At 39.7% G+C, this 27,903-nt stretch overlaps 1 protein-coding gene across 4 annotated transcripts in view; it reads right to left on the reverse strand.

Annotated features, from left to right (window-relative positions):
* The window catches only part of BABAM2 (BRISC and BRCA1 A complex member 2), a 460,673-nt gene that overhangs the window by 97,507 nt on the left and 335,263 nt on the right, over positions 1–27,903 (reverse strand). For all 4 annotated transcript variants that reach the window (XM_087436974.1, XM_004418193.3, XM_087436975.1 and 1 more), the window contains one exon: positions 2,152–2,251. In XM_087436974.1, coding sequence (XP_087293100.1) covers positions 2,152–2,251 — 100 coding nt within the window. The remainder of the gene's footprint in view (positions 1–2,151; positions 2,252–27,903) is intronic.

The following is a 27,903-nucleotide window of genomic DNA, read 5'->3' on the forward strand; positions in this document are numbered from 1 at the left end:
TGAATGCTATCATTCCTTCTGCATTTATCAGCTGGAATTTTCTGTAAAGAAGAGCTTCCTCTCATCAAATGGGGCTATTAGGTTATCCTGAACTACAACTCCTATTGAAAAGGCATGATAATGCTTAATTCTTTCTTTTCAAATTCCTAATATTGAGAACAAGGAGTGTTACAGCAGGGGATTTTATTTAGCCTTTTTATATTTCCTCGTTATCATGAAATGACAGTTTCTATTAAAAAAAAAAACCTGTGAACTCATTAAGCTAGGTATCTGAAAGTTAGTCATTTACCCACCAGCTTCTAACACAAAAATACGTTTCTTATAACGTCCTCATAATGGCTGAAAGAAACAGTGGGAGAAAGAGACCCCCCAAATTGTTTATATTGGCTGTAGCCACAATGAGTTTCCACGGCTAACAAAAGCTTGAGATAAAGTGCTTGAAATAACCTTGACACAATTGGTACTGATAGCCATGTTGTACCCTTTAAAAGCAAAACAATTCTATTTATATAATAGGGGTTTAAGTCGATTTATAAAAACAGTGCTTACTTTGCAGGCTTAATGCAGGATCAGAAATGTTATTTTGGGAAAAGAAAAACAGATGATAAGTTTGCTTAAGTGGTTTTGTTTAAAAAGGGGATGAAAACAGTTCTGTATACTTGATTTTAAAAACAGAAAACCATTTTAACAGAAACCCACAACAAAACTGGCTATAAAGATAGATTCCAATGTAATTATGGAAATTCATTTGAAGAGATTGTTTCTAAAAGCAGCCCATACTGTCCTCGTTTGTAGCAACCAGAAGAAGATCAATTTTAAAAGACAAGTAAAATTAATGAAAGGGAACCAGATAAGAAAAACTGATTCTTGTATTTCTGGGAAAACGGTATTATAATTTTCTGAGGAAAATGTATGACTAGAAATTAATCTCAATTGGAGAGCTTTAAAAAGGCTTTTCTTCTCAGTTCTAGAAGACCAAATTTGCATTTTTCTCTAAAATACTGGGACACAGATTTGAAGGCAGTACCAAGTTCCACAATGTAAATAAGAATTATTTCCTCCGACCAGTTTTGTAGGAGGGCAGAGGCTGGGGGAATTTGGTCCAATGAGAAGCAACCAATCCCCGAGAGTTAAATGCCCCAGAATCTGTGCCAAGCCCACAGACTGCAAAATTGCCAGATTTTAGTTTCTCTGACATTTAAAAAACAATACTGAAGCCTTTGAAATACTATTGTACTTTTAAAATATTTTTTATATAGAGATGAGCTACCTTTTGAATGGAAGAGTCAAAAGATTTATTTTCCAAGCCAATGTGAATAGTCAATAGGAGCTAAGAAAACAGCACTTTGGGAATTAAGCAAACTGAGTCAGCCCATATGGGAAAAGAAAGAAAGTCAGTATTGCTTGCGGATTAATATCTCCAGTTTTTAGCTAAATACACTGGCTGGACATTAACAAGTATATTATTATACTTTTTAGAAATATCTGACAACAACCATTAATGTAAACTCAGCTACTTGCCAATGTAATGGCTCATTAACGCAGCTAAGAGAAAGCTTTAGATAATCTGATGTGCCTGGCTATGAGACCAGCTGACCTGGAAATCTTGCCCCTAGGAGTAGGACTCTGGCAAACTGCTCTTAGACATGACAGGGAGAATCAAGAACAGACTATTAAAAAGTGAGGTGCAGAAAAAGATGAAGGCAGCTCTATAGAATTACCCTGATATTAACTAGTGGGAAACACACACACACACACACACACACACACACACACACACACACGCATGCTCACGCTCACCAGATAATTTTGAACTCCTGAACAAAGGAGTTCAAAAATTTAAAACCATAAGAAGGTGCAAGATCTAGCAAAAACTTAGGATATAAAGGAAATTCAAGAAAGAGGAAATATACATTTAAAAGATGAAGATAAGACTAGAAGAGGAGATCAGAATCCTTAGGAAAGGAAGAAGGAGGGCAAAGAACAAGAGAAGTGATGAATTGCAATTCGAAGTAGGAAAGGCTGCTGTGGATGGATGTTGAAACTAAGAAGATGGGCACAGAGCATGGTGCCTGCACGACGATGCTGGGTAGGTGCTGTACTGGAGGAAGGAGCCTCACAAGGTGGGGGAGTCAGGGGGCTTGCTTTTACCTTGTTGGTGAGCAGGTGGCATACTTGAGGAACATAATCAATGAGACATCCTCCTCCTGGGAAAGCTGGGATATGAAGAGCTGAGGAGCCTCCAAGTGCACTGAAAGGACAAGAGCACAATGAACACTTCTCTTAGGGCTCAAGCAACTTAAGAAGTGATACCCCAAGTAGACTTGGCTTCTCTTATCAAAGTCTGCCCACCAATTGCCTGAATTGATGGTGATGGAAATATGGGCTTCACTTTATGATTACATTTCTATATTTTAATCCATTTTAAAATCAGCATGTTCATGTCACACATGACTAACAACTAATGATTAATAACAACTAATGATGCTATCACACAACAGTACAAATTAGCAAATTTTGACTGGCATGGGTAAATGTCTTACCAACATTAATGGGTTGTACCTATTGTTGAAAGACTTTTATACTCCTCATTATGCCCAATTCACTGCTGGGCAAAGTCAAGCCATTCATTAAACACCTTAACTGAACTAAACTGAATTGATATAACATTGTAACGGTGTACTGAAGGGACCAGTTTTCAGCTAACCAGCTTTGATATCTCCTTGGGCTTTAGTTTGCTCATTCTTAGTGCGAGGCAGGTGGTCTAGGGCAGGGGTTGCAAACTCCATGGTCTACCCAGCCCAGGCAGGTGATGTAAACGAGTGGAGAGAACTGACAGGGGACTCTAATGAAGTGGAGATTTTGTGCACAGTGGGAACAGCTCTCCACTGCTCAGCTCCAGATGATCTCTGACATGTAGGCATGCAAGCCTGGACTTACGGGATCCTAATTTTTCAAGTGAAGCCAGAAATCTAGATTATTTGATCTCTCAATTTTTAAATGGTGGCAACTAATTAAACATTTTCTGAAATACTGTGCTACCTGGTCCCATGTTTACGGGCCAATACCGGTAGGAAGTCTGCAACTAGTCCAAGTAAACAATGATATTCAATTCATCTAAACAAGAAGGTACGGTCAAAAATCATCGATCCAAGCACTAAGACACAATATGGATCCAGAAATAGTTTCCAGAACTTTCATGGAGATTCTCTTTCCAGTTTAAATTAACCAGTATACAATTATTAAAAGAAATTGTTCAGAATCTTACAGCATGCATTTCATATATCATCCTTAATCTTGATTTCATCTTCTTTCCTACTCTCACTTTCCTTTGGTCTTAATTTGTTTTTCTTATTTGAATTTTATTTTAATGTATATATTTCTGTAAGCCCCTTAAACTCTCTCTGAAATATGATGGGATATAAAAAGACCTCTAAAATGCCTTAATGCTGTGATTATTATTATCCAAGTCCCCACAGTTACAAGGCTGAAACAGTCTAGAAAATCATTCCTAAATAGTTTAGAGCAGATAGATTCAGTCCAGAGTTTGTGATACAGGGAACAATATACATAATCACTGAAAGGACTCCAGACCCAGCCTGTCTCCCTATTGACTACAGATTTCTGAAATTAATTTTTCTGGTAAAATGAATATTATATTTATTTATTTATGAGAATGAAAAATCCCAAAAAACAAATAAAATCCCAGGTGATGTGAGGAAGTCGATATGGAGTGGAAATATTCGCTGTTGACTTTTTCTACTCAGATGATACCTAAAAAGCACAACAACTCTGACAACTGAGAAAATTATAAGACAGCACTTGACTAAGTATGACATTAATGAATCATCTACATGCTGCAACTGCACAGCATCAGCAAGAACATCATTTCTGTTTGCTGCTCTCAGAGTAGACATTGGATTAGGTTTAGCCTAAACTCTGAAGAAGGCTAGGAAAATTCCTATGACATCTTGTGAACTGGAAGGCGGCTTTTTGTCCCCTCTTTTGTATGCAAAAGCACACAGAAGGCATACATCTAATGGGAAGGTTCTAATGGCTCCATTAGCACAGAAAACTGATTAACAAGAAAATTCTATAGTACAAGAAAAATAAATCCACTATTTATATCCTGTAGTTATTGGTGAAATATCTGTATAACAGAGAGAAGACCAAGATCCAGGCTTCTCATAGCTTACTTAGAGGAACAATCCTTAGCATAATAAAATTCCAAAAAATAAAATAATTTGGATAGTTCCCTGGAACTAAATTATACAGGGATTTGACCCACAGAAAATATTACAAGATAAGTTCTAATTCATTCATTAAATTTAATACAAGGAATGAAATAGTCTGTGGGTAATCCTCTAAACCTGACACTCTCTCTCTCGGCTTCTGAAATGCAGCCATTAAACAAAAAGGACCTGTGATGGTGGGAAGAAGCGGAGGTGTGAAGAAATCCAAAGACTGGATGCTTTGCTGCCAGGCCTGTCTCTCTGCGCGCCGTTTCTGTGACTATCAAGAACTAACATTCGCTGCTAGGTGCTTTTCCATTATCTAGTTTAATCCTCCCCACAATTCAATGAGAATTATCACAGTAATTTTACAGGTGTAGAAATCGAGGCTCAGAGAGCAGAAGAAATTTCCTTGGGTTCATACAACTTGAATATGGTAAAGCCAAGACCTGAACTCAGGCTTGCCTGTCACCAGAGTCTATGCTGTTACTGCTGAATTACGTGCCTCCCTCAGAGCAGGGGGATTTTAATCATGAAAGGGCTACAGGGATGGGAAGAAACAGCAGGTCTGGCTACCAGTGAGCTGTGTTGGGATTCCAATGATGCTAAAGAACTTCTAGCAGCACTCAGATCCCCACTGGAGCAAGCATTGTGAGGTATAGCTCATCTTCCTTTACAATTTCCCACACAGCAACAAAGCAAGCATTCCTCTCAATTTTTTTCATACCTCAGTATTCTCCCACTCCAACCATCAAACAAGTGGATTCACTGGATCTTGGACGTGAGGAACCAACCACTCTGTCATGTCTAATTGTGAATGACTTAGCTGTGCAGGGAAAGCCTCAATGTGTGAAGCACTTCAGATACTATGAATGATAAGTTTTAAATGAGAGTTTATTTTTAAAAAGACACTTGTTGCACCCTTTATTTAACTCAGTAGTTTCTTAGCTTGTGAGGGTACTGAACCTGACTTCCAGCGTCACACACTGATAAGTGCTGCTGATTCATGTATAAATATCCGCCTATTGGGTAAATATTTAACAGCCTTGCTATAGCCTGAATGCTGCCCTGATCATGCTGAACAAACAAAGTCAAGTGCCATGAAATAAAAGAGCTATTATGTTTTTAAAGAGTGCAGGATGGAGGTAAGGCCTTCAGATCTCTAATTATTTAATACCCATGAATCAAAAAATATTGGGCTGAGCATGTACAACAGAAAACTCACCCTGTGCAGAGATTCCGGGGCTCACTGAGCTAATCCCAGGAATGCAGGGCTGGCTGGAGAGAAGGCACGGCCTGACTAACCAACTAAGTGACTGAGTTGGTCTGGGGAAGGGGTGGGGAGGAGATGAAAGGGACCACTTGCTGTTGATTCTTCTGATCTCTAGAGCAGTGCGGTGAGAAAGCAGGACTAAGAGGGGAGTAAAAGTAAATTGGCGCAGCAGGGTCTCAGGCTGATCTTGGGAGGAGAAAAGAATAAAAAGGGCTGTTCTGATGAGAAAGGACTTTCTATCTCTTTATGGACTGAAATGAAACATGAAATTAGCTGATAATTCTTAGAATTGAAACTGAATCTGTGGAAATAAATTAGAAGGACAAGGCCAGAGTTTGAGAAATCTTTCCAACAATGGAGTTAAACAGACCAAAAGGTAGCCAGAAAAGCATTTCCAGATCTGCCTCGCTGGCTCTAAAAGTCAAATATAAGAAATGTCTATGTTATGTGTTGGAGAGGATGTGGAGAGAAGGGAACTCTCACACATTGCTGGTGGGAGTGCAAACTGGTGCAGTCACTACGGAAAACAGTAGGGAGATTCCTCAAAAAATTAAGGATAGAACTACCATATGATCCAGCTATTCCACTGCTGGGTATTTATCCAAAGAACTTGAAAACACCAATGCGTAAGGATACATGCACCCCTGTGTTCACTGCAGCGTTATTCACCATAGCCAAGACTTGGAAGCAACCTAAGTGCCCATCAAGGAACGAATGGATAAAGAACATGTGGTATATATACACAATGGAATATTACTCACTCATAAGAAACGATGAAATCCAGCCATTTGTGACAACATGGATGGACATTGAGGGTATCATGCAAAGTGAAATAAGTCAGAGGGAGAAGGTCAAATACCGTATGATTTCCCTCATTAAGTAGTAGATAATAACAACAACAAACAAACACATAGAGACAGAGATTGGATTGGCGGTTACCAGAGGGGAAGGGGGGAGGGAGGAGGGCGAAAGGGATAATTCGGCACATGCGTGGGGTGATGGGTTGTAGTTAGTATTTGGGTGGTGAACATGATGTAATCTATGCAGAAATAGAAGTATAATGATGTACACCTGAAATTTACACAATGTTACAAACCAATGTTACTGCAATAAACAAAAAATTAAAAAAAAAAAAAGAAATGTCTATGTTAAATGTATTAGTACTATTGTTTTCCATGCAAACACAGCTAATAGACCCCTTTGTGAACCATGCTCTGTCTGCAAGTTTTCAGAGTGCCTCTAATATTGAAGACTTGACTTGGCTACATTGCAACAGCAGAAAGGAAATATTTTTGAGCATTTTGACATGGAAAAATAAAGGGAGTCAGCCTGTCGAAAGTTTGACTTGGGACAATGGGGTTTTGATTTTAACCCATTATGGAACAGCAACTCTTCCCTCCCCACGTGGGGTTTTGCCTTACTGGCCAAATAAAATGAGCAAAACATAATTTGGCACTGGAGAAAACCAGAAAGGCCAGTGATTTTCAGTTATAATTCTTGCTTCTGCCAAGTTTGCTCTCTTTGGTTCTGCTCAACTTTCTCATCAGTGCAGTGGGGATAACACTACCCTCAAAATGACCCCTCTCTGTCAAGGGTTAAAGTAACAATTAGAGTTACACTGATCTTAAAATAGCTCCAAGCACTCCAAGAGACTTTATTCTAGAACGCCTCTTGTTTGAGTATTCTATGTCCAAGGGTCATGTCAAGGCACTGTCAGAGACACTTGGATCAGTCTTAGCGTTCTGCTTTGTCTTTGAACTGGGATCTGAGGGAGAGGAAGTTGACCTGATTGCCTCCTCCACAGTATGATTCAGGGGAGTGTTGGAGGCTGAAGCATGGAAATGGGGAACTTCCAGGATGGTAGATGGACACAAGCTGCCGCTAGCCCCAAGCTAAGAGAAATCCTAAGGAAATGTGAGCTTTCAATTCAATTCAACAAACACTAACTGTATGCCTAACTCTGTTTAAGGACTCGAGTTTCCCATTCTGAATATGTGACTGGGGCACCACTGTTAATTCTCTTCAAGGTAGAGGAATGCTGGGGACCTCAAGAATCTGGGGCCCTCTATAATGCCAGAGTATGTCTCTTGGTGGCCTGCCAGGAGAGCCATTACAATAAAACAAAAGTCACTGTAATTTATTGAGTCTCCACTTTCGCCAGGCACTCTACTAGGCATTTCATTATCTCTGAACCTCACAAGAACCCTGCCAAGTAGACCTAATAAGCCTAATTTACAGATGAGGAAACTGAGGTTCTAAGAGTCTAAGCATCTTGTCCAAGATTACCCAGCAAGTCAGTTGCAGAGATGGGCTTGAATCCCAGTCTTTCTAGTTCCAAAGGTTATGTCCTTTTTCACTAGAAATTCTTTCATAGAAAGATGGTGTGAAATTTTTAAAACTCTAATCCCTCTGTATACTGAAATAGTGGTATAAGTGGCTGAAATTATCCTTAAAAAAGTTTTTATCCATAAAATTCATCACCTTTTCATCTCATTTTTTCTTATCTTAAGATATCATATGCCACAACAAGCTAACTTGGTAGGAAAAAAGAAAAGTCATATACAGGTTCTGAAAACCCAGATGTAAACAAATACTACATTAAGGAGAGACTCAGGTTTTTTTTCCTACCTGAATTTTCTTTTGCCTAGTAAAGAATTTTCTAGAGCTGTTGTCAGCCCTTGTCTCATTTTATAGACTCAACTTTGAACCATCTCAAGAGTCTCTCGATACCTCAGTTAAACAAAATCAGGGTGTAATTCAAAATGGAAAAATCTCAATGAGTGTAACAGGAGAAGAAAATAAAAGATCAGAATAATAAGTTTAGAAGTAGGAGAAAGTTTGGGAGGTCACAATGGACGAGAGGTTCACTGAAGCATCGATGTAGGCCTGGCCAATATTACAATTGTGACTGATCGAATATTTCCACTGAATATACTTCACAGCATAAATCAGGTCTTTGTTAGAGTACTGTATTCCATTTCTTGTTTCCCATTTTTACAGGGACATATGAAAATGGAAATGTTCTGAGACAATAATAAATATGATTAAACACTCGGAAAATGTTCCTTTGGAGCAAAGTCTAAGGAAGTTGAAATTGCTAAGTTAAATTACTTAGAAGGTTATGGAATTATTAAATAGAGTAAGTTAAAAATGTGAAGGCATACTATATGGATAATCTGAATCAGCCATTTTTTGCTTAGGCACAGTACACAGGAAGACAGTTTAAAAGGCAAGATGAGGGATTTAGTTGGTAAAGTGAATTCTGCACAGAATGGAGTAGTGACTAATAGCTCCATTTACGAAACACTATGTATCAGGCACTATAGTATGTGCTTTTCCTTTATGACATGGTCTCTCCTTCACACCAATCTATGAGAGAGGTGTTATCCCACTTTACAGATGAGAAGGCTGGAGCTTAGAGAAGCAATGTAACCTCTCTAAGGTCACATAGGTGGTAAATAGCAGAGAGGCATCTAAATCCAGGTCTCTCTGACCTACATCTACCCCACTCTCAGGTCTTCAGTTATCACTTTGGTGACTTCTGAATCCTTATCTGCAGACCTGACATCTGGTTCCACACGTGTCAGATTCATCAGGCTCCTTCTGGCTGGGTGTTTCAGGCAGATGCCTGGGCTGGCCGAGACCCTGAGGCTGTTTCCAGGAACACTTATTAAACTCTAGGCACCTGAACTGAAGTGATGAGGGCCTTCTTCATTCTAGGCAAATGAAGCCCTGGAAACCTGGAAGAAGTCTGAGGGCCAGAGGACGTGACAGACACTTTCCAGACAGAGGACGCGGAATGTAAGCAAGGAAACATTACATTTCAAGAAATACAAAGATGGGACTATTTAATTGTAAACACAATATGTCTAATGACATGAACACTAACCAAGTTTTTGTTCAGAAATATGTTTTTTAAGTTTGTTAACATCTCAAAAAAGCCTTTAAGGGACAGTAATCTTAACAGATGTCCACCATCAGGATTTTGTTAGCACGTGGAAAAGCATTTAAAGTGAGCCCCTCAAAACAACAAGGAACTCAGCAGACGTTCTATTAAGATTAGGTATGAACCACTTATAATGATGCCTGGCCACGTAAGACATGAACAGGCTAAGGGAGAAAAAAGCTTTTTTTCCTCTTGTAGCATCCTGATCCCCGGGCTATTACCTGCAGTTGATTCCCTCACAATTTCTTTAAGAACTCTTTTAAAATACCAGTCATCAGGATGCGTGAATTTACTTTGAGTCTGTATAAATTTATAACTTTGAGGCTCCAATGAATGGCTTTACTGCTATGCTATTATACAGGTAGAGGTTACTTTTCCTATGAATTACCTCTAAAATATTTACTGAAAAAAAATCAATACATACATATAGCAAATCATCATGCTGTACACTTTAAATGTCTTACAATTTCACTTGTCAATTACACTTCAATAAAGCTGGAAAAAAATCAATGCATACAATAGTTCCCCTAGACTAAATTCATTACCCTAGACTAAATCCATAAGCATTTTTATAATTCCCTCCTCCTCATTGCACACAGGCTTTAATGATGGTCAAAGGAAGCTGTAGAGAATTAGAAAAAAATACCGCCGCCTGACCAGGGCAGAGAAGGGTATCCACCTGATTCCTGTTTACTGGCATTGACTATAGGCTCAGGCACATAAACAGCATTAGACAACTTCATGCACACATTACTGGTCTCTGTGCTCAAAGAGCTAATCTTTAGGTAGCTGGAGCTTGGCTTGCACACCCAAAAAAATGAAAAGACACCAGAAGATGAGATTAGCTAAGGTCCAAGTAATAGCACTTTACAATTTGTTTCCAAAGTGCTCCTCATTTGTTTTTTCACAACAGCCTTGCAAAGTAGGTAGCAAGTGCTAATATACTCATTGTAGAGATGAGAAGACTGAGGCTTGAAATGGATGACTTCCCAAGGTCTTAAAGCTGGAAACAGTAAAACTGGGATTGTCATCTTCTCTCTGAAGATAGTAGTCTTCATGACTGTGTAAGAAAAATATGGGGGGTCTGTTAAAAAACTCAGATACCCAGACTCATCCCAGAGAAGTCGATTTTCTAGGTTCAGCAGGTCTGAGATGGAACCTGGGGATCTGCATTTTAACAGGTTCCCTAGTAGATACAGGTGCAGGTGGTCCTCAAACCACTGACGTACACTACCTCAGAGTGTACGCCACTCTGAGGATGCACAACAGGGACTGGGAATGGGGAAGGGTGTGGTAAAAGCAAATTTGCCTCCCATCCCTGAGGCATTAGGTCACTGACTATTTGAAAGCCACTGTGGACAACAGGAAGGTGAAGAAAACACAGACATGTTCTTTTTTTTTTTTTATAATTTTATTTATTTTTCCCCCAAAGCCCCAGTAGATAGTTGTATGTCATAGCTGCACATCCCTCTAGTCGCTGCTTGTGGGATGCAGCCTCAGCATGACCGGAGAAGCGGTGCATCCGTGCGCGCCCGGGATCCGAAGCTGGGCCGCCAGTAACACAGACATGTTCTTAAGGAACTTAAGGCCAGTATGGGAGATAAGATATTTACGGAAACAATTAGAAAAAAGGTGATTATCATTAAGTGTATACATGGGCAAAATGAAGTGTAGTTACATGCAGGTAACCAGAAGACAAGACGAGGGAGTAGTCAAATCAAGACTGGGGCTGGAAGCAAGGAGAACACAGACACTACTTAACAAGGCTGGGCACTGGATCAAAGGCTAGGAACGCTGCAGACAGGAGACCATGGCTCCTGGACCACACTGAGCAGCTTCTGCCCCAATGAGAAAAACATATTTCACACTTGAGGCTGTCCAAGATATCTACTGGTAAAAACGCATCTGCCTGGAGAGGCAGTAAGAAGATATGATGGTAGATCCTGATGCATGCCAATGGTGAACTGGGCAGGAAAGAAAATATGAGGTTAAAAAAGAAGTTCTGTTTAGTCATAGAGTGAAAGATGTCCTGGAGATAAGGAAAAGTCTGGGGTATGAGACTGAATCTCAGCCAGCCTCATTTCTTAACATATCTCTTTTACACTGGCAACCTGCAAATTTAAACTGTAGCTCAGACCTTTCCTTAACTCGAGACTCGCACAGCCAAATAAATGCCTACTCAACACTTCCACTTGGATGTCTAAAATGTCTAACCTGCTTACAAGCACATCCTGCCTGCAAAACCTGCTGCTCCTCACTCATCCCATTTCAGTCAATGGCAGCTGCAACCTTTTGATTGGTGCCTAAGACTAAAAACCTCAGTCATCCTTGACTCTTCTCTCTCACAGTCGACAATCAGCCTGGTCCAATCTACCATAACTTCTCATCTGAATTATTCCCTCCCTGGATAAGCCGGGGCTGCTCCCACCTCAGGGCATTGGCCCAATTCTTCTGCTGTTCCCTCTGCCTGGAACTCTCTTCCCAGCCATCTACAGGGCTTGCTTCCTCACCTGCTCCAGGTCTTACTCAAATATCACCTTCTCAGTAAGGCTTCCTGAACAACCTATTCAAAACTACCCACCTCCATCCTCGGTATCCTCTCTTCTTTGTTTTACTTTTATACGGCATATATCACCATAAAACATTCTACATATTGTATTTGTTTATTGTCTCCCCCCACCCCCTTCACTAGAATATAAACTCCTCCAGAATGGGCATCTTTGTCTGTTTTGTTCACTGCTATAACACCAGAAACAAGAATAACGCCAAGTTCTTGGTAGGCACTCAATAAATATTTGTGGTATTAAAGTCAAATGAATATAGGGAAAGATATGGGAGTCAAATTTCCACAATGAACATTAAAAGTCAGTAAATGTATAAATCTTTTCTGCAATAGTCATTATGAAAAGGAAGATTTTAAGGGTCTAGGACAGGAGTCAGCAAAATTTTCAGTAAAGGGCCAAGTGGTAAATATTGTCAGCTTTGCAGCTAGAAGGTCTCTGTCATAACTACTCAGCTCTGATGCAGTAGCAAGAAAGCAGCCAGACAATATGTAAACGAATAAGCACAGCTGTGTTCCAATGAAATTTTATTTGTGGCCACTGAAATGCGAATTTCATATAACTTTTACGAGTCACAGAATGTTATTCTTTAAATGTTTTTGTAACCATTTAAAAAACGTAAAAATCATTCTTAGCTCACAGGCCATAAAGCAGGCTGCAGGCCAGATTTGCCCAGTGGGCTGTAGTTTGCTGACTGTGATCTAGGATTATAGGATCATTTGGCAGTTCTACAGATGCTGAAGGTAGGAAAAATATCTAGAAATATAGGCAAAAAGACCTAGATTAGGTTAGCAAAAAATGGAAAACAGGCCCTTTGATCAAATCTCTAAGAAACTACATTTGATCAGCAGGTAAACCACAAGGATTAGCCTTTTTTCAGGCAAGGATGAGGTGAACATTAGGCAACGTGTGGACTGTGGGAGTTCTCATAATGATACTGGATTGGAACTGTGCAAGAAAGAGCTATTTATATGATTTCCAATGAAGCTTGAGGCATATTCTGGTGCTTTTTACTTCTATGATAGGTGAAAAAGCTGCCTACAAAAGCCTTCCTTCCACCCAAAATACTAGCTGTTAGTTGGTGACTGATCCTCAGAAATATTAAGATGAATCATATATGCTCTTTTCACAGTGCAAAAAGAGACAATTTTAAAACTCAGAAAATGTCACTTTGGCTAGTCACAAACCATACAGAGAAAAGCTGCCCAGCCTGAAAACCGTAAATAAATAAAATCCTGTTCCTGCATGGAAACATTCTTCCTCATTTAGATTCCAATGCTTGTCTTAGGACTTGCCTCCAAGGTTGGCTGGTGTTAAAACGTGTTTGGTCCCATAATCTGATGATGGAAGGCAGCGTTTGTTCTCCACCCCTCTTCCCCGGGGCCCTCCCTGGTTAACCCTGCTGTTCTCGGCAACCCATGGCACTCAGCCTTGACTTTCTCAAGCTGCTGCTCTTCTCACCTATAGGCAGCTTGTGGCCTCCCTGTCTACTGCGCTTGGCGTGGGTTGGCCTAAAAGCGCCAGCTGACAGCGGGCTCAGGCTTTACCCAAGCATGGGGAAAGGAATCCTGGGTGTCTTCTTCCTGCTTGGAGAAACAGGTATTTTTGTCTTTGAACACTAAGCTCTGTTTTCTTTCTCTTGTTACTAAACAGTTCACTCCCTATCTCCCCCTGGCCCCTCCCTCGCCCTTTTTTGCAACTTCATCATTTTTCCACATTGCACCGTTTGGCACAAGAGAAGGAGGGAACCACATCAAATAAAGGAATGTAACCACAAAAGCTGCCTTGAGAAGCAAGGCCCCCAATTTTTTTTTTTTTTGTCAGTTTACAGTTTTTGGACTTGTTCTCCCATAATCAAATCCTCCCTATCGTGTTAACAATGTGGTGGTGTGTCAATACATTGGAATTCTGCTTCAATCAGCAACCCAGAGCTTAATAGGAAAATGAAGCAACAAAATGTTGGTCTTACTGTTAACCTTAGGCTAGGCCTGTACTTAGGATGGAGATGTTGGCTTCTTGATGGTGCGAAGACCACACCTTCAAAGTTTTGTGAGAGCTCAGGTTGTCAGCAGAGGCCTAAAGCAGTGTCTTAAGCATTATGTAGGCATGCTTCTGCCATCACAAGAGGGACAATCACTCCAGGTACCACAGACTAAAAAGCGTGAAGCACCCCAAATTTTAGTAAGCCAGAGAAAGTTTAGACTGAATTCACTTGCAGAAATTTAAAAGACATATTCAGCTTACTGGCAGCAATTCCTGGGTCTGGCCCTTTGACAGTCATGATGTCTGTAGTTATCACAAAAGGGTTTGTGTAAAGTTGAAGTGGTTTTTCTTTTTTTAAGTTAAAAACATGTGTCCCACATATAAACTCTTTAGGGACAACAATAAGGTGCTATAATTCCAAAACGTTTGGAAGTCACTACTCCATGTCCTCAGGATATATGTGTTATAGTTAACGTTTAACAACAGCTGGCTAATATTCATCATAAATGAAAACACCAGTTAGATGTTGAGTACTTTTAATGCAGTGATTTTATCTTTTGTGACTAACTTGGTAAACTAAACTGTTCCTAACATGAAGGTAAGGATTTTTGTTGTTGTTTTGGTTTGATTCACATGGAGTAGTCACATGCCATTTTGGTTAATGTTGGCAATTAGCCTGTTCTCGCATATCATCTGTAGCATATATAAATAGTCAACAGACAAGCCACTAGGCAGTGATTCTCCACCTTCATCTGCCCCAGCACACCTAAGTTAACGTGATATCCCCCCAGAGATTCTCTTGTGGAGATGGGAAGGGGTAAGAAAAGAAATATCGCTTCTCCCGTCCCTGTTCTAGAGTAGTATATTGGAATCTCAGGGTGGAGAAATGTGTGATTTGAAATAAACAAAAAACACAAAACACAAAGCCCTGAAGTTGGTTCTGATATGGACTAATAGGATAGATTTTTTAACTGCTCCCTGCTCAGCATGGGAATCACTGTGTCAAACATACAGAAGGAGGAATCTCCTATCCTTAGGAGTTAAAGACCTTCTCAGCCAAGAAGTGAAATTGCTGGTCTTCCAATTTTGGCAACATTCAGCCTGGCCCCAGCTCCAACTTTAAGAGCTAAATCACAAATGTCATTTCAGATGCCCACTGATCTTCCTGCCCCCTTTCCAGCTCCTCCTCCTACCACATCACCATGGCTCCCAACAGGACAGAGAGCATGACAGAGTTAAGGCAGTGGATAAGGAAGGGAAGTGGGGACTGCAGGCAGATGCTTGCTTAGAAGTACCCCCTCTACTCCACATTCTACTGCTGCAGCTGAGGTGTCTGGCCCTGGTGCCAGCTACTGCCCCAGGAAATGTCCACAGATGCGAGTACAGGATGTTACCCTTCTACCAAAGCAGGACACAGACACTGGATGGGGCACTGCTCCCTTCCACAGAACCACTGCCCCTCCAGGCAGCGTGCTCCAAAAGCCACCTGGAAAGCAGGAGCCATTTTCTGGAGCACAGTGGGGAGAGGGAATTGAAGAAAAGATAATGAAAAAGGACATCCGGGAATTTAAAGAGGTGAGGGATTGAAGACGCTATAAGCAGAGTCAGAATTTCAACAAAAATAACATGTATTCAGTAGATTCTTGTCATTTAAAAAACATTTTATCTTACTAAATAAATTGTTTACTTACTAATGGAGAAAGTGGGAGTTCGGTTCTGTTAATATCCATCTGTGCAAAACTGGGAGGCTGTTTCTGAATAGCATAATTTATTTACCTGTATCTTTTACTTTAAATAATATTCATTGGTTTAAATACTATTTTTATCAAATTCTCTAAAATAGATGATTCAAAACAGCCACGACAGTAAACAAGGGCCTACACACTCCCAGACAAAGACTGCAGGGCAGGCTGGAGGAGAAACAGCAGGAGGCCCAGGAGGAGGGTACCAGTCCAGGCAGCTCAGGGAAATCTGTGTTTGGGGAGAACTTGATAACCCCAGGAGGCAGATGTGTTTGCTTTCTTTAACCTGGTGGCACAAGGTGCAACAGACGGAGAAAGGTTTAGTCAGGAAGGGAACAGGTTCTGGTAAATGTAGACAAGGACAACGCCACTGTAACTGGCCAAACATAATTGAGGTTGGCCTAATAACTCACTTTCTTGGTTGCTTCAGAGTTTTGATTACTACTATTTTCTTAAGCTTTCAAAACCAAAACACTCAAAATTTACTAACACAGCAATATTAATAGCAGAGAGGGGAATGTGAACACAACTTATTTAAAAAGCTGTATGGCTGAGCTATGGCTACTGAATCCTGACTCAGCAGTATGTGAATGTGTCAGTACCTCATCAATGGCATCAACGGACCTGAAGTAATTTCACCCAGATTCACACAGAAGAAGAGTGGCTGAATGGACCTCCTGGTGTAAGGATTTAGTTAAAACATTCTTTAACTGTCAGGAGTCCTGAGTACTCTCCAAAAATAACAATCCCATAGAAGTCTATGCAGATATTGATAGTCCTTGAGGAGAAAGGCAGAGAGGGATCCACGATTTCAGGACAACCTGGCAAACTCTGAGCATCAAAGTACGCAGGGCTCAGTGGTTCACCACAGAGCTTCCAGCCACTCAGGAGGGGCCCAGGGGCCTCAGGCTCACCTCAGCACCTCTCTTTCCCAATCAGACTGAGACTGCTTCTCAATACGGGCTGCGGTGAACTCAGGGCAACTCATTTTTCCAGGTGCTTTCTCACTTTGTTAGGGACTAACTTGGGATCAGAGTTGCTCCAGGGCAAGGGGAGCCCTTAAGCTCACTCCCATCACATCCTCCAACTATTAAGCTACACCATGCTCATCACCTGAGCAACAAACACACCAACTGTCCTTCAGACTCAACATATGGATCAGGCATATTCTGAGAGACTGGAGCCTCCTCAGAAGGGTGAGGACTGAAGCCAAATCCTAGAGAGAATAAAGGACAAGTTCATATGGGTAGGACCAAACCACAAATGTAAACACTACATTTCAAACAACTGAAATATTGTCAGTTGAGGAGTTGAAGACATTAGAGTGAAATCTTCCCATGGAGCACCATGTAGCCACTAGAGAGAATGAGAGAGACCTACAGGTCCTGATTTAGGAAAATGGCCATGATATATTGCTAAAGGAAAAAAGTAAGTTGCAGAATAGTATGTAATATATTACATAATTTTGTGGCTAAATTAAAGCAACAACAACAGCAAAAACTCAAACTGAGCTAACAGGGACAACACTGTGAAAATACTAAATCTATATACTTTGGGTTTCCCAGTAAACCATATTTTCTCTCTGCCTTTTCACTGAGGTGAATACTTGAGGCTCATTGTCCTGAGGAAGAGGACAGTACCACTGAGATCAAAGAAGCCGCCAGCACAGGGAAGATGAAGGATATAGCACTGAAAAGCCCATCCCCCAGATGAGAATGGAAAGAAACAAAGGCAGAAAGGGGAGAGATTCAGAGAGAAAAGGGTTTGCCTAGGTGTCTCAGAGACCCTCCTCAGGCTTCAGTAGGGGGCAGAGAAGAGAGAGAGAGAGCAAGAGCGAGAGTGTGTGTGTGTGAGTCAGTGGTGGTGAAAGGACAGAAGTGCTGGATTAACTGAGGGAAACCCAAATGGAGAGGGGTTTTTATTCCACTTCCCACTTGCGGGTGAGGAGATCCTGTTGTAGAGTAACCTCCAGACTAAGGAGGAGCTACAGTAGGATACAATGATGACATTTTACCCTGTGTACTTTGTTCTTTGGTGGTATTGGAAAGTTATAATTTGCACATATTACCTTTGTAGTAGAGAGAAAGAGAGAAACCAAGGTATAAAAATAAGGGAATGCAAAGAATAGAAGGTACTGAACTTGGTAAGTGAAGGTGGAATGGGAAGGACAATGACCAAAGGAATGAAGTACCTGAGTGGTGTGCAGAATATTTCATAGTTTGGTTCTGGGGTTGGGAACATAAAATTCCCAAGAACTTTGGAACTCCATATTATTGATCTGAATTCTACTACTATTTAGAAGAAAAGTAATAATAGCTAACAAATATTGAACACCTTCCATGAGCCAGGCATTGTACCGAGAACTTTCACTTATTACCTTCACTTAATCCTAACAAAAGCCCTGAAGGGTTGGTATATTTTAGAGATAAAGAGTAAGGCTTGGCAGGTTAAGTAAATGACTCAATTAACTCACCCAGTAAATGATGGACACTGGATTTAACCAGCCATTTAATTCCTACAGCCACACATTTCACCACTGCCCCACAGTCTGCCTCCCACCACAGACCATCTGGCTGTGGGGGCTTTAGCAATCACTTAGCTTTTCTTGTGTTCAGTTTTCTTATACGCACAATAATGATGGGACAAACTAACTCTGAAATCTCTTTTAGTTCTATCATTCTACTCTGGTCTAATGCAATGGTGTAGGTAGTCAGGTAGATATTTGGATTCAGAGAACTAGGAGTATGTCTTATTAAAGAAAGCTTTACGGGGCCAGCCCTGTGGCTTAGCGGTTAAGTGTGCGCACTCTGCTACTGGCGGCCCGGGTTCAGATCCCGGGCGTGCACCGACGCACCGCTCGTCTGGCCATGCTGAGGCGGCGTCCCACATACAGCAACTAGAAGGATGTGCAACTATGACATACAGCTATCTACTAGGGCTTTGGGGAGAAAAAGGAGGAGGACTGGCAATAGATGTTAGCTCAGGGCCGGTCTTCCTCAGCAAAAAGAGGAGGATTGGCATGGATGTTAGCTCAGGTCTGATCTTCCTCACAAAAAAAAAAAAAAGAAAGCTTTACAAGAAATCCTATAACACCTGAAAGATCCAATCTTAATGTACAAACTTTCTGGCACAAAATTAAGAAATAGTGATTAGTTGGTGAAAGCACATTATTCAGAAGCAGAAATTCTAGGTGCTGTGAAAAAGGAAGGTAGCAAATTCAGAAAACAGGAACACTGAGCCACGACCATCCAGTAGGATTTTTCTCACCAACCCTGGGTGCACTGAAGTTCCTGCAGCCAGTAGCACCACAGTTTCATTTTGCAACAAGGACACTTGGACATAAGCCCTACACGCTTGCTTGGCTCCTCAACAGATTGCCCACCCCTTCAAGCAAAGGGTTGACACCTTGTCACTACTACATATTCTTCTCAGCTCCCACTATTGACTACAAGCCTACTCCTTTTAACCAAACATGAAATAATCTCTCATCGCACAGTTTCTTTGCTTATAATCCTCTGCCTGATGTTTTCTCTGATTAAACAGAAGTAAGCTCCTAGCACAAGCCTTGAACAAGAGTACGCATTTATGGTAGGCAGAATAATGGCTCCCCAAAGATGTCCAAGCCCTAATCTCCAGAACCTGTAAATGTTACCTTACACGGAAAAGAGACTTTGCAGATGTGATAAAACTTAAGGACCTTGACATATTATCCGGATTATCTAGGTGGGCCCAATCTAATCACATGAGTCCTTAAAAGTAGAAGAGGAAAACAGAAGAGTAGGTAAGAGAGATGTGACAACAGAAGAACAGACAGCAAAGATTCGAAGCGTGAGAGGGACTGAACCTGGTATTGCAATCCAAGTGAGCAAGGGAACAGATTCTCTGCCATGTACGCAGAGCCTCCAGAAAGGAATGCAGCCTGTTTATACCTTGATTTTAGCCCACTGAGAACTAAAGTGGACTTCTGACCTACAGAACTGTAAGATAAATTTGTGTTGTTTTAAGCTGCTAAATTTGTGGTAATTTGTTACAGCAGCAATGGAAATCTAATACAGCACTAAATACAACTTTTTTTTTAAAGGAAATATGATGAGGTTATCTTTCTTTATGCAAATAATGATAGTAATGGCATATGTCCCATTGAATAAAACTGAATCTATAAGTCCTTTCTGACACAAATAGATAATTGGATAAATAAATAAATGAGGAAAGCTCTTGTTTACAGTAGAAAGCCAACTAATAAATGTAGACGGAAAGATGAAGCTGCAAAATCACCAATAAATGTTAAAACTGGTTGGTGAAAGTCTGATGAGGATATTTACATAGTCTCAACACATCTCCCCATAAACTTTTTATTAATTACAGAGAGAAAATTAGTAATGTTAGAGCAAAGAAACTGCAGACATCACCTTAACCAAGTGATTCAAGTTAACACCACCAATCCTGGGACAAACTGACATCACGCCCATCTATACACGATGCACTCAGGACACAAAGCGGGTCTGCAGCACTGCTACCAAACTTTCATAACCTGAATCTAAGCATGAGGAAGCATCAAATGAACCCACATTGAGGAACAAAAGAACTGGCCTGTACTCTTCAAAACCGTCAAGGTCAAGAAAGATAAAGACTGAGAAATCGTTCCAGACTAAAGAAAAATAGAGAGACATGACAACTAAAGGCAATGTCGGATCCTGGATTAGATCCTGCAGTAGGGTAAATAATAGCTAAAAGGGATATTATCGGAACAATGGATAAAATTATAATATGGATTGTGGATTAGACAATAGAACTGTGTCAGTGATACATTTCCTGATTTGATAACTGCACTGTGGCTATGTAATAGAATGTCCATGTTCTTAGGAAATACATTCTAAAGCATTTAGGGTAAAGTGCATGTTCCCAACTTACTCTCAAACAGCTGAGTTAAAAAATAATCATAATATATAAATATAAATGCATAGAATGATAAGACAAATGTTGGCAAAATGTAAACAACTGGTGAAACTGGGTAAAAGATATAAGGCAGCTCCTCATTCTATTCTTGTAACTCTTTCTCCTAAGTTTAAACATCAACATAAAAAGTTACCCAAAAACCCTATAAATTATCCTTTTAATTCTTATACTTATATTAGATCCACTATTATATGACACATGAGGAGAATTTTAGAGAAAGAAAATATGAGTTCAATGAGTTTAATTTTCTCTAATGTAATGCAATGTATAACTGGCTAGGTAATTTTTCAATTAACGTAGTTTATATGCTATATAATACCTTGAATATAGTAGACAAGCAATAAGTATCTGTGGACTGAACATCAAGTAATTTATTTTTAGAAGGAAAGTCAGCATCCCAAATAAAAGCATGGAGATACATAACATGATATGAAATAAAAACTTTAAAAAAATTAGCTTAAATTGTGAATGAGCCAGAAGATGAAGTGGCTAAAAGCCCTTGCTCTGGAATCAGATGGGCCACAAGGATTTGAAATCCAATTTGGCCACTTAGTATAATGACCTTGGGCCGAGTTGTTTAAAACTTCCCTAAGCCTCAGTTTGCTCATCTGTGAAATGGGGATAATAATAAAGCTCACAGGGCTACTGTGACAAGTGAATTAAAGAATCATGTAAGGTATTTAGCAAGTGCCTCACACACGGTTTTAAATGTTATTTATTATTATTATCATTGAGTTCTAATACTTATGTACTTATTAGTTTACTTTATAAGAAAGAGAATCAATGTTCAAACCAAACCGAAAAGTAAATTCATTTAGTGAATTTACTTTATCAAATTCTATTATCAAATTATCTATTATCAAATTCTTGAAAAATCACACTTTTAATGAACTTAAAAAATATCAATTTGCCCTGGAGGAAAGTGCAGTTAAAAGGTTCTTTTTAAACTTTCTAGGTCACTAGTCTAACTGGCCCCTCCTTCTCCTCTCCCCTACCCCGAGATTCTATAACTTTAGACACGTTTCTTCAAATAGAGAGTGGTATAAGCATGTTAGGCTTTCTGCTCATTCTACTTGAGACCCACTGTTTATCTTCTTGAATCTAGGATGGCCTCTTGTATCTCTCTGGTCAAACCTGAACTGCTTCCTTAACATTCCATCCACCCACCTTCCTTCATGCTCACTCTCCAAGTGGTCCCTTCACTACAGGTCAGCTAGACACTCAAAAATGCTCTAATGGAACAAATGATTATTAACTTCCACACAGCACTTATGAATACGGATAATTCCTCACACATAAAAAGCCTTCTGGCCATTATTTCTGCTCCACCATATCCATTACCTTTTCTAAAACACTTGAATGAGTGCAATCCATGAAACTTTTCTTTCCTTCCCTTTTCAATCACTTTATTTTTTTTTCAGTAATACAGTTATTTTCCGGCCTTTATAGAGAATTATACAATAAGCAAGTGATTTGCTATTGTATAAATAGCAGAAAGATATTGAGAAAGATAATTGAAAAAACAGAGAAAGATAATTGAAAAAAAATTATGATATTTCAATTACTGAGCATCAAAGCTGATCTGAAGCCTTTCTTGACCACCATGAAAATTCAATCACTCTACTCTTCATTCATTCAACAAATATTAACAGACATGGTAGGGAACAAGACAAATACCATTCTTGCTCTCATGGGATTTACATTCTAATGAGATAAACAATGCAATAATAAAATGATAATAAAATAACTTAAGAGAACAGAAAGCACTAAGAAGGAAACAAAATATCATATGTCAAAGAGTATGACTATGTGTGTGGGAAGGTGGTGGGAGGCAACTTTAGGGCAATCAGGGAAAGCCTCTCTGAGGAAATAAATTTAAACAGACTCAAATGATGGAGCAGAGCCAAACGAATAAACATCTGGAGGAAAAGAGTCTTTCTGGTAGAGGGAATAGCAAGTGCAAAAGCCCAAACGTGGTAATGAGCCTGGCGTGCTTGAAGCACAGAAAGAGGCCAACGTGAGCAAAGTGGGGGGCACCAGGGGAGGGTGGGAGGAGAAGGTCAACTGCGCCGGCGGGGGCCAGATGATGAAGGCGATGGTAAGGTGTCTGGATTTTATTCTACATCCATGAGAGGGTTTTATACTGTTTCTTTCTTCTTGAATCTTCTGATCCGTAGTCAGACGCGTTATCCATTGCGCCACTGGCCCGCCACAGTTTCTTTCTTCTTATGGTAGATATTTCACGGGTTTATACAAGCTCTCTACACAATAGGTGCTTAATAAATGCTTGTTAGGGGCATAAATTAGAAAAGAAGCTAGAAGGGAAATACAGCTAATACTCTAAGATCTTGGATGATGGTTTCCGTCACCAACATGTACATGTGCTCCATCAACCTTAACTTCAGGTCAACACGTCTGTTATACTACATGAAAACAGAGTTGTCTTGGCAACTCTAATTAGATGGTTTTCTTTCCAAGAAGGATGAACCGAATACTGCACTTACAGGCTGGTTTGGTTCTCTAAAATACCTGAAAGGATTGCAATCCTCTACAAGTTGGAACATTTAGTACAGGGAGTGCCCCACTTACCAACAAAGTGGGTTCCCAAAGTTGGCTTGTTTGTGACAAGTTTAGGGAATGCATTTTCCTTTAGAAATAATGTTGTAAAGGAGGTTAGATTTTTAGGCTAATCACTAAAGCTTTTAAAAATTCCCAGTGGCAGAAATACTGTAAATTTGCATTGAGAAAATAATAGAAATTAATTCTTTTGAAATGTAGCAATTAAACAAAAATTAAGTTGGAGCTTTTAATTTATCTGGATGCTGTTATTTGAGGAAAAGAAGGTTTAATTAGAAAACACTGAGGAGAGAAGTGGAAAATTTAGTGGAGATTCTATTAAGGTATTCTGGGCACCATCAAGGCTTTTAGAGGTTAATGTCACTAATTTTTATTATTATTATTACTTTGGATTCAGGTGTCTCTCAGACAGCTTAGTCATGATCATGGTCATTTTTGGCTCAGAAATAGGAGAGTAATCATGAGGAGGGGCTGTCTTGAGGTTGCTGGGCTGTCCTGAGGTTCTCTAAGGAATTAGAAGAGATTAAAGAGAAAGATGGCCTAAAATATAATTAGAGAAACTATGAAAAACTGAAAAAGCAAAATGAGAGAGAAAGAGAAAGAGGAAATTTCCAAGAGAGTAGGCAAGAGTGGAGGGATAGAAACTGGTTCACCTAGGACAGCTTGATTGTTACCAAAAAACAGGGAGGTGAGGAGGAGAGGCAAAAGTAGAGAAAGAAAAAGAGAGGACAGGTTCAAAGGGAAGGAGTGAGAAGTTAAGGACCAAAAACTGATTGGTCTTGGATGGGTAGAAGAGAAGAAAGTTTTCATTCATTTATTCAAACATATGGGATGTTTGAAAATTAAAATGGTACATTCATCTAAGATTGAATCTGTACTGCATATAACTCTCCCAAATAACTCATCCCAAATGCCCAGGACAGGGCTCTGAATGTAAGAGAGTTTAATAAATTACTGTTAAATATATGACTGCTGCAACAATAACAGCAACAGCTAACACTTATTAAATGTCTATTATGTGTTAAGCATTTTATATATATATTATCTCATTTAATCCTCACAACAACATGAGATAGTTAATAGCCCCATTTTACAGATGAGGAAACCAAGGCTTAGACAAATTAAGTGGTTTGCTTAACATCACACACAGCTAATAAATGATGAAGGCCACATTAGATCAAAGTAATTCCAAAGTGCATGCTCTTAACCTCTCTGCTCTATACCTGCCTCAATAAATATTACAGCAATACTAAGAAAGGAAAGAACCTCAAAGGCCAGACCTTCAACAAGCATCTGATCAATTCCTCTTGACATTTATCGATCCAGAATTAATAACATGAATTCATATCCCACACTGCTTTCTCTGGAATCTTCCTTTTCTTTAGATATTTTACCACTGGCAATATGGGGCCTGCAATGAGTACTTGGGGAAGGCAGCAGTCACAGGATAGATTTCATTTGCCAAATCATATAAACATCTCAATAGATGATAAAAACTCTCAGCAAACTAGGAATAAAGGAGAAGTTCCTCAACTTGATGAAGAACACCTACAAAAATCCTACAGCAAACATCATACTTAATGGTAAAAGACTGAATGCTTCCCCACATAGGGTCAGGAACAAGGTAAGAATGTCCACTGTCACCACCCTTATTCAACATAGTACTGGAAGTACTAGCCAATGCAATAAGGCAAGAAAATAAAATAAAAGGCTACAGATCAGAAAGTAAAAATAAAATTGTCCTTATTTGCAGATGATATAATTGTCTATATAGAAAATCCCAAGCAATCTACCAAAAGCTCATAGAACTAATACACAAATTCAGCAAAGTTGTAGGATACAAAATCATCATACAAAAATTAATCATATTACTATAGACTAGCGAACATATGGAAACCAAAATTGAAAGCACAACACCATTTATAAGTGCTCTACAAAAATAAAGAAAGAAGGAAATACCTAAGTATAACGCAAATACAAAGAGAGAACACAAAGGATTTCTTTTGCAGTGATGTAACAGCTCTGGAACATGATTGTGGTGGTGGTTACATGAAACTCTACATTGGACAAAATTGCACAGAGCTACACACACATGTGCATACATACACACAACAGAATGCAAGTTAAAAAGATGATGAGAGGATAGATGGATGAAGTATGACAAATGTTGTTAAATATGGAAGATGACTATCTAGAGTCCAATATATTATGTTCTCTGGCTTTGCATATGCTTGAAAACTTTCTTAAAGAAATTATTTTTAAGTCCCAACCTAATTCAACATAAAAACAGCTGTTGACCTCTTGGAGTTTCCAAAACCAACCTGACTACTCTCTTTTTTGGTGACCAATAGGAAATTCAGATGACATAAGAATGAAATTCTGCGGTACTGTCAGAAGGTTTTGGCTGCTATTTGCTCAGGTAATGCAAACTCATTTTATTATCAATCCAAGAAAAGTATCACGGTAAACTTGGAGAACCAAATCCTATAGGTTACATTATGAAAATAGATTTAAAATATTTGAATTGTTCCTTCATTTGCATAAGGAATTAAGAGTTAACATTGAGATGAAATCACTTTATATCTCTGTCCCAAAATCTCTGTTAAGTGTTCTGTTTAAAATGTTTTGTTTGGGGGTCGGCCTGGTGGCGTAGCGCTTAAGCGCGCGTGCTCCACCTTGGTGGCCCAGGGTTTGCGGGTTTGGATCCCAGGCACGCACCGATGCACTGCTTGTCAAGCTGTGCTGTAGTGGCGTCCCGTATAAAGTAGAGGAAGATGGGCATGGATGTTAGCCCAGGGCCAATCTTCCTCAGCAAAAAGAGGAGGATTGGCATTGGGTGTTAGCTCAGGGCTGATCTTCCTCACAAAAAACAACAAAAAAAATGTTTTGTTTAGAGAAAATATTATCATTTCAAGAAATCTGCCCTGGGGGCTGGCTGTGTGGTGTAGTGGTTAAGTTTGGCACACTCCGCTTTGGTGGCCTGGGTTCTCAGGTTTGTATCTCAGGCACAGACGTACACCACTTGTCAGCCACGCTGAGGCAGTGACCCACATACAAAATAGAGGAAGACTGGCACAGATGTTAGCTCAGGACTAATCTTCCGCAAGCAAAACAAAAACAAAAACACAAAGAAATCTGCTCTGAAGAAGTACTTTTTTTTTTCCTATCCTTTTGGAGATTCATTTCTAGGGGACTGGCCGTAAGTATTTAATGACTAAGCTTTGCTATTCTACTTCAGTTTCGTGCAACACCTAATCCAGGAGCTTCTATTGGCACTAAGCATTAGGAGGAGGGAGGCTTGCTTGCCCTTGCTTTTCATTATAACTCTCTCTCTCAAGGGGAAAAACAGAAAACAATTCCTTTTTCATTGAAAAACAAGTCATGGAGCACATGCTTTTGACATCTTTCTCTTTTCTTGAGCTGTGAACGTGAAATACTATCTCCTGCTACCACCTTTGCCCCCTGGCAAACTCCACGGCCTTCTTTAATACCTAGCTAAACCATCATCACACTTCAGTGAAAGGCTACTCCCTAGACTTTCAGGAAGTTACTAGCACTCTCTTCTATTCTTCTAGTGTACTTTGTTCATAACTCAAACACAGCGCTTTCTACAGTGTAGCATAATTTACTATTTCATATGCTGTTCTCCCTCTCTAGACTGTGAGCAGCTCAAGGGTAGAAACACATCTCTCTTGTTTATCCTTGTAGCCACAGGACCTGGCTCTATCCCAGGCACGTAATAGGTACTGAATACCTTATACATTAATGAAAGACAGGAAAGCAGAGGAGGAGAACCAGAGAACAGAGATTCTCCCCTCCCCCAGTTGCCCCTGCAGGCTTTTCTTCTTCAAGAGGCTCAAGTGTTAAAGAGATGAAATGACATTATGGAAAGCCACAGAGCCAGTGAGCCATGTATAAGCCCAGGGATTTTTACATTGAAGGAAGGAAGTACAAGAAAAGAATGGAGAGTTCCTCTTCTAGATACTATGGTAATGGAACCACAGGGTTAACAACTGGAACAGTTAAAGGTATGTGAATAAAGCACTTAATTATACCGAGACTTTTGCTTTCTTTTAGATTTCTCTCTGGATCAATTACTTTAAAATATAGATATCTAGCCTTAGAGTTTAAGGTTATTTTAGGAAATAATTTTATTTCTAAAAAGGAAAATCACACTAGAATCTCTATCTCAGTAAACCATGTCTATATCTCGATCCCTAGGGTTGGACTGCATAGCATGATCAAAAAAATCACTGCCTCCCAATGGCACAAAATCCTAACTGAAGGCCAAATGTCTGAGAAAAAAACAAACAGTCCTCAGACCTGGCCCTGAGGAGTATAGAACCCTCAGTGGCTGAACAAGTATCTGACACATGGCTGTTCAGTGAATACATGTTGAATGAATGAATGACTAATGTAACAACAATAACAACACAAGTACAGCGCATACATCATCTACTAATCTGGCAGGGCTGCCTTCCCCTCTTTCAGTTGGCAATGCTTATAATTCAGTATCTAGAAACTCAAAGATTATTACCGTTCCTTATCAACGTAATCCTTTTCCCTCAGGCCACACCTTCTACAGGGAATGTGAAGATCAGGCTAAAGTCCAAAGTTTCTATTATTGGCAAAG

Source organism: Ceratotherium simum, chromosome 11 (genome assembly GCF_057802395.1).
Source record: "Ceratotherium simum simum isolate JZ-2026a chromosome 11, ASM5780239v1, whole genome shotgun sequence".
NCBI classification, from domain to species: Eukaryota; Metazoa; Chordata; class Mammalia; order Perissodactyla; family Rhinocerotidae; genus Ceratotherium; species Ceratotherium simum.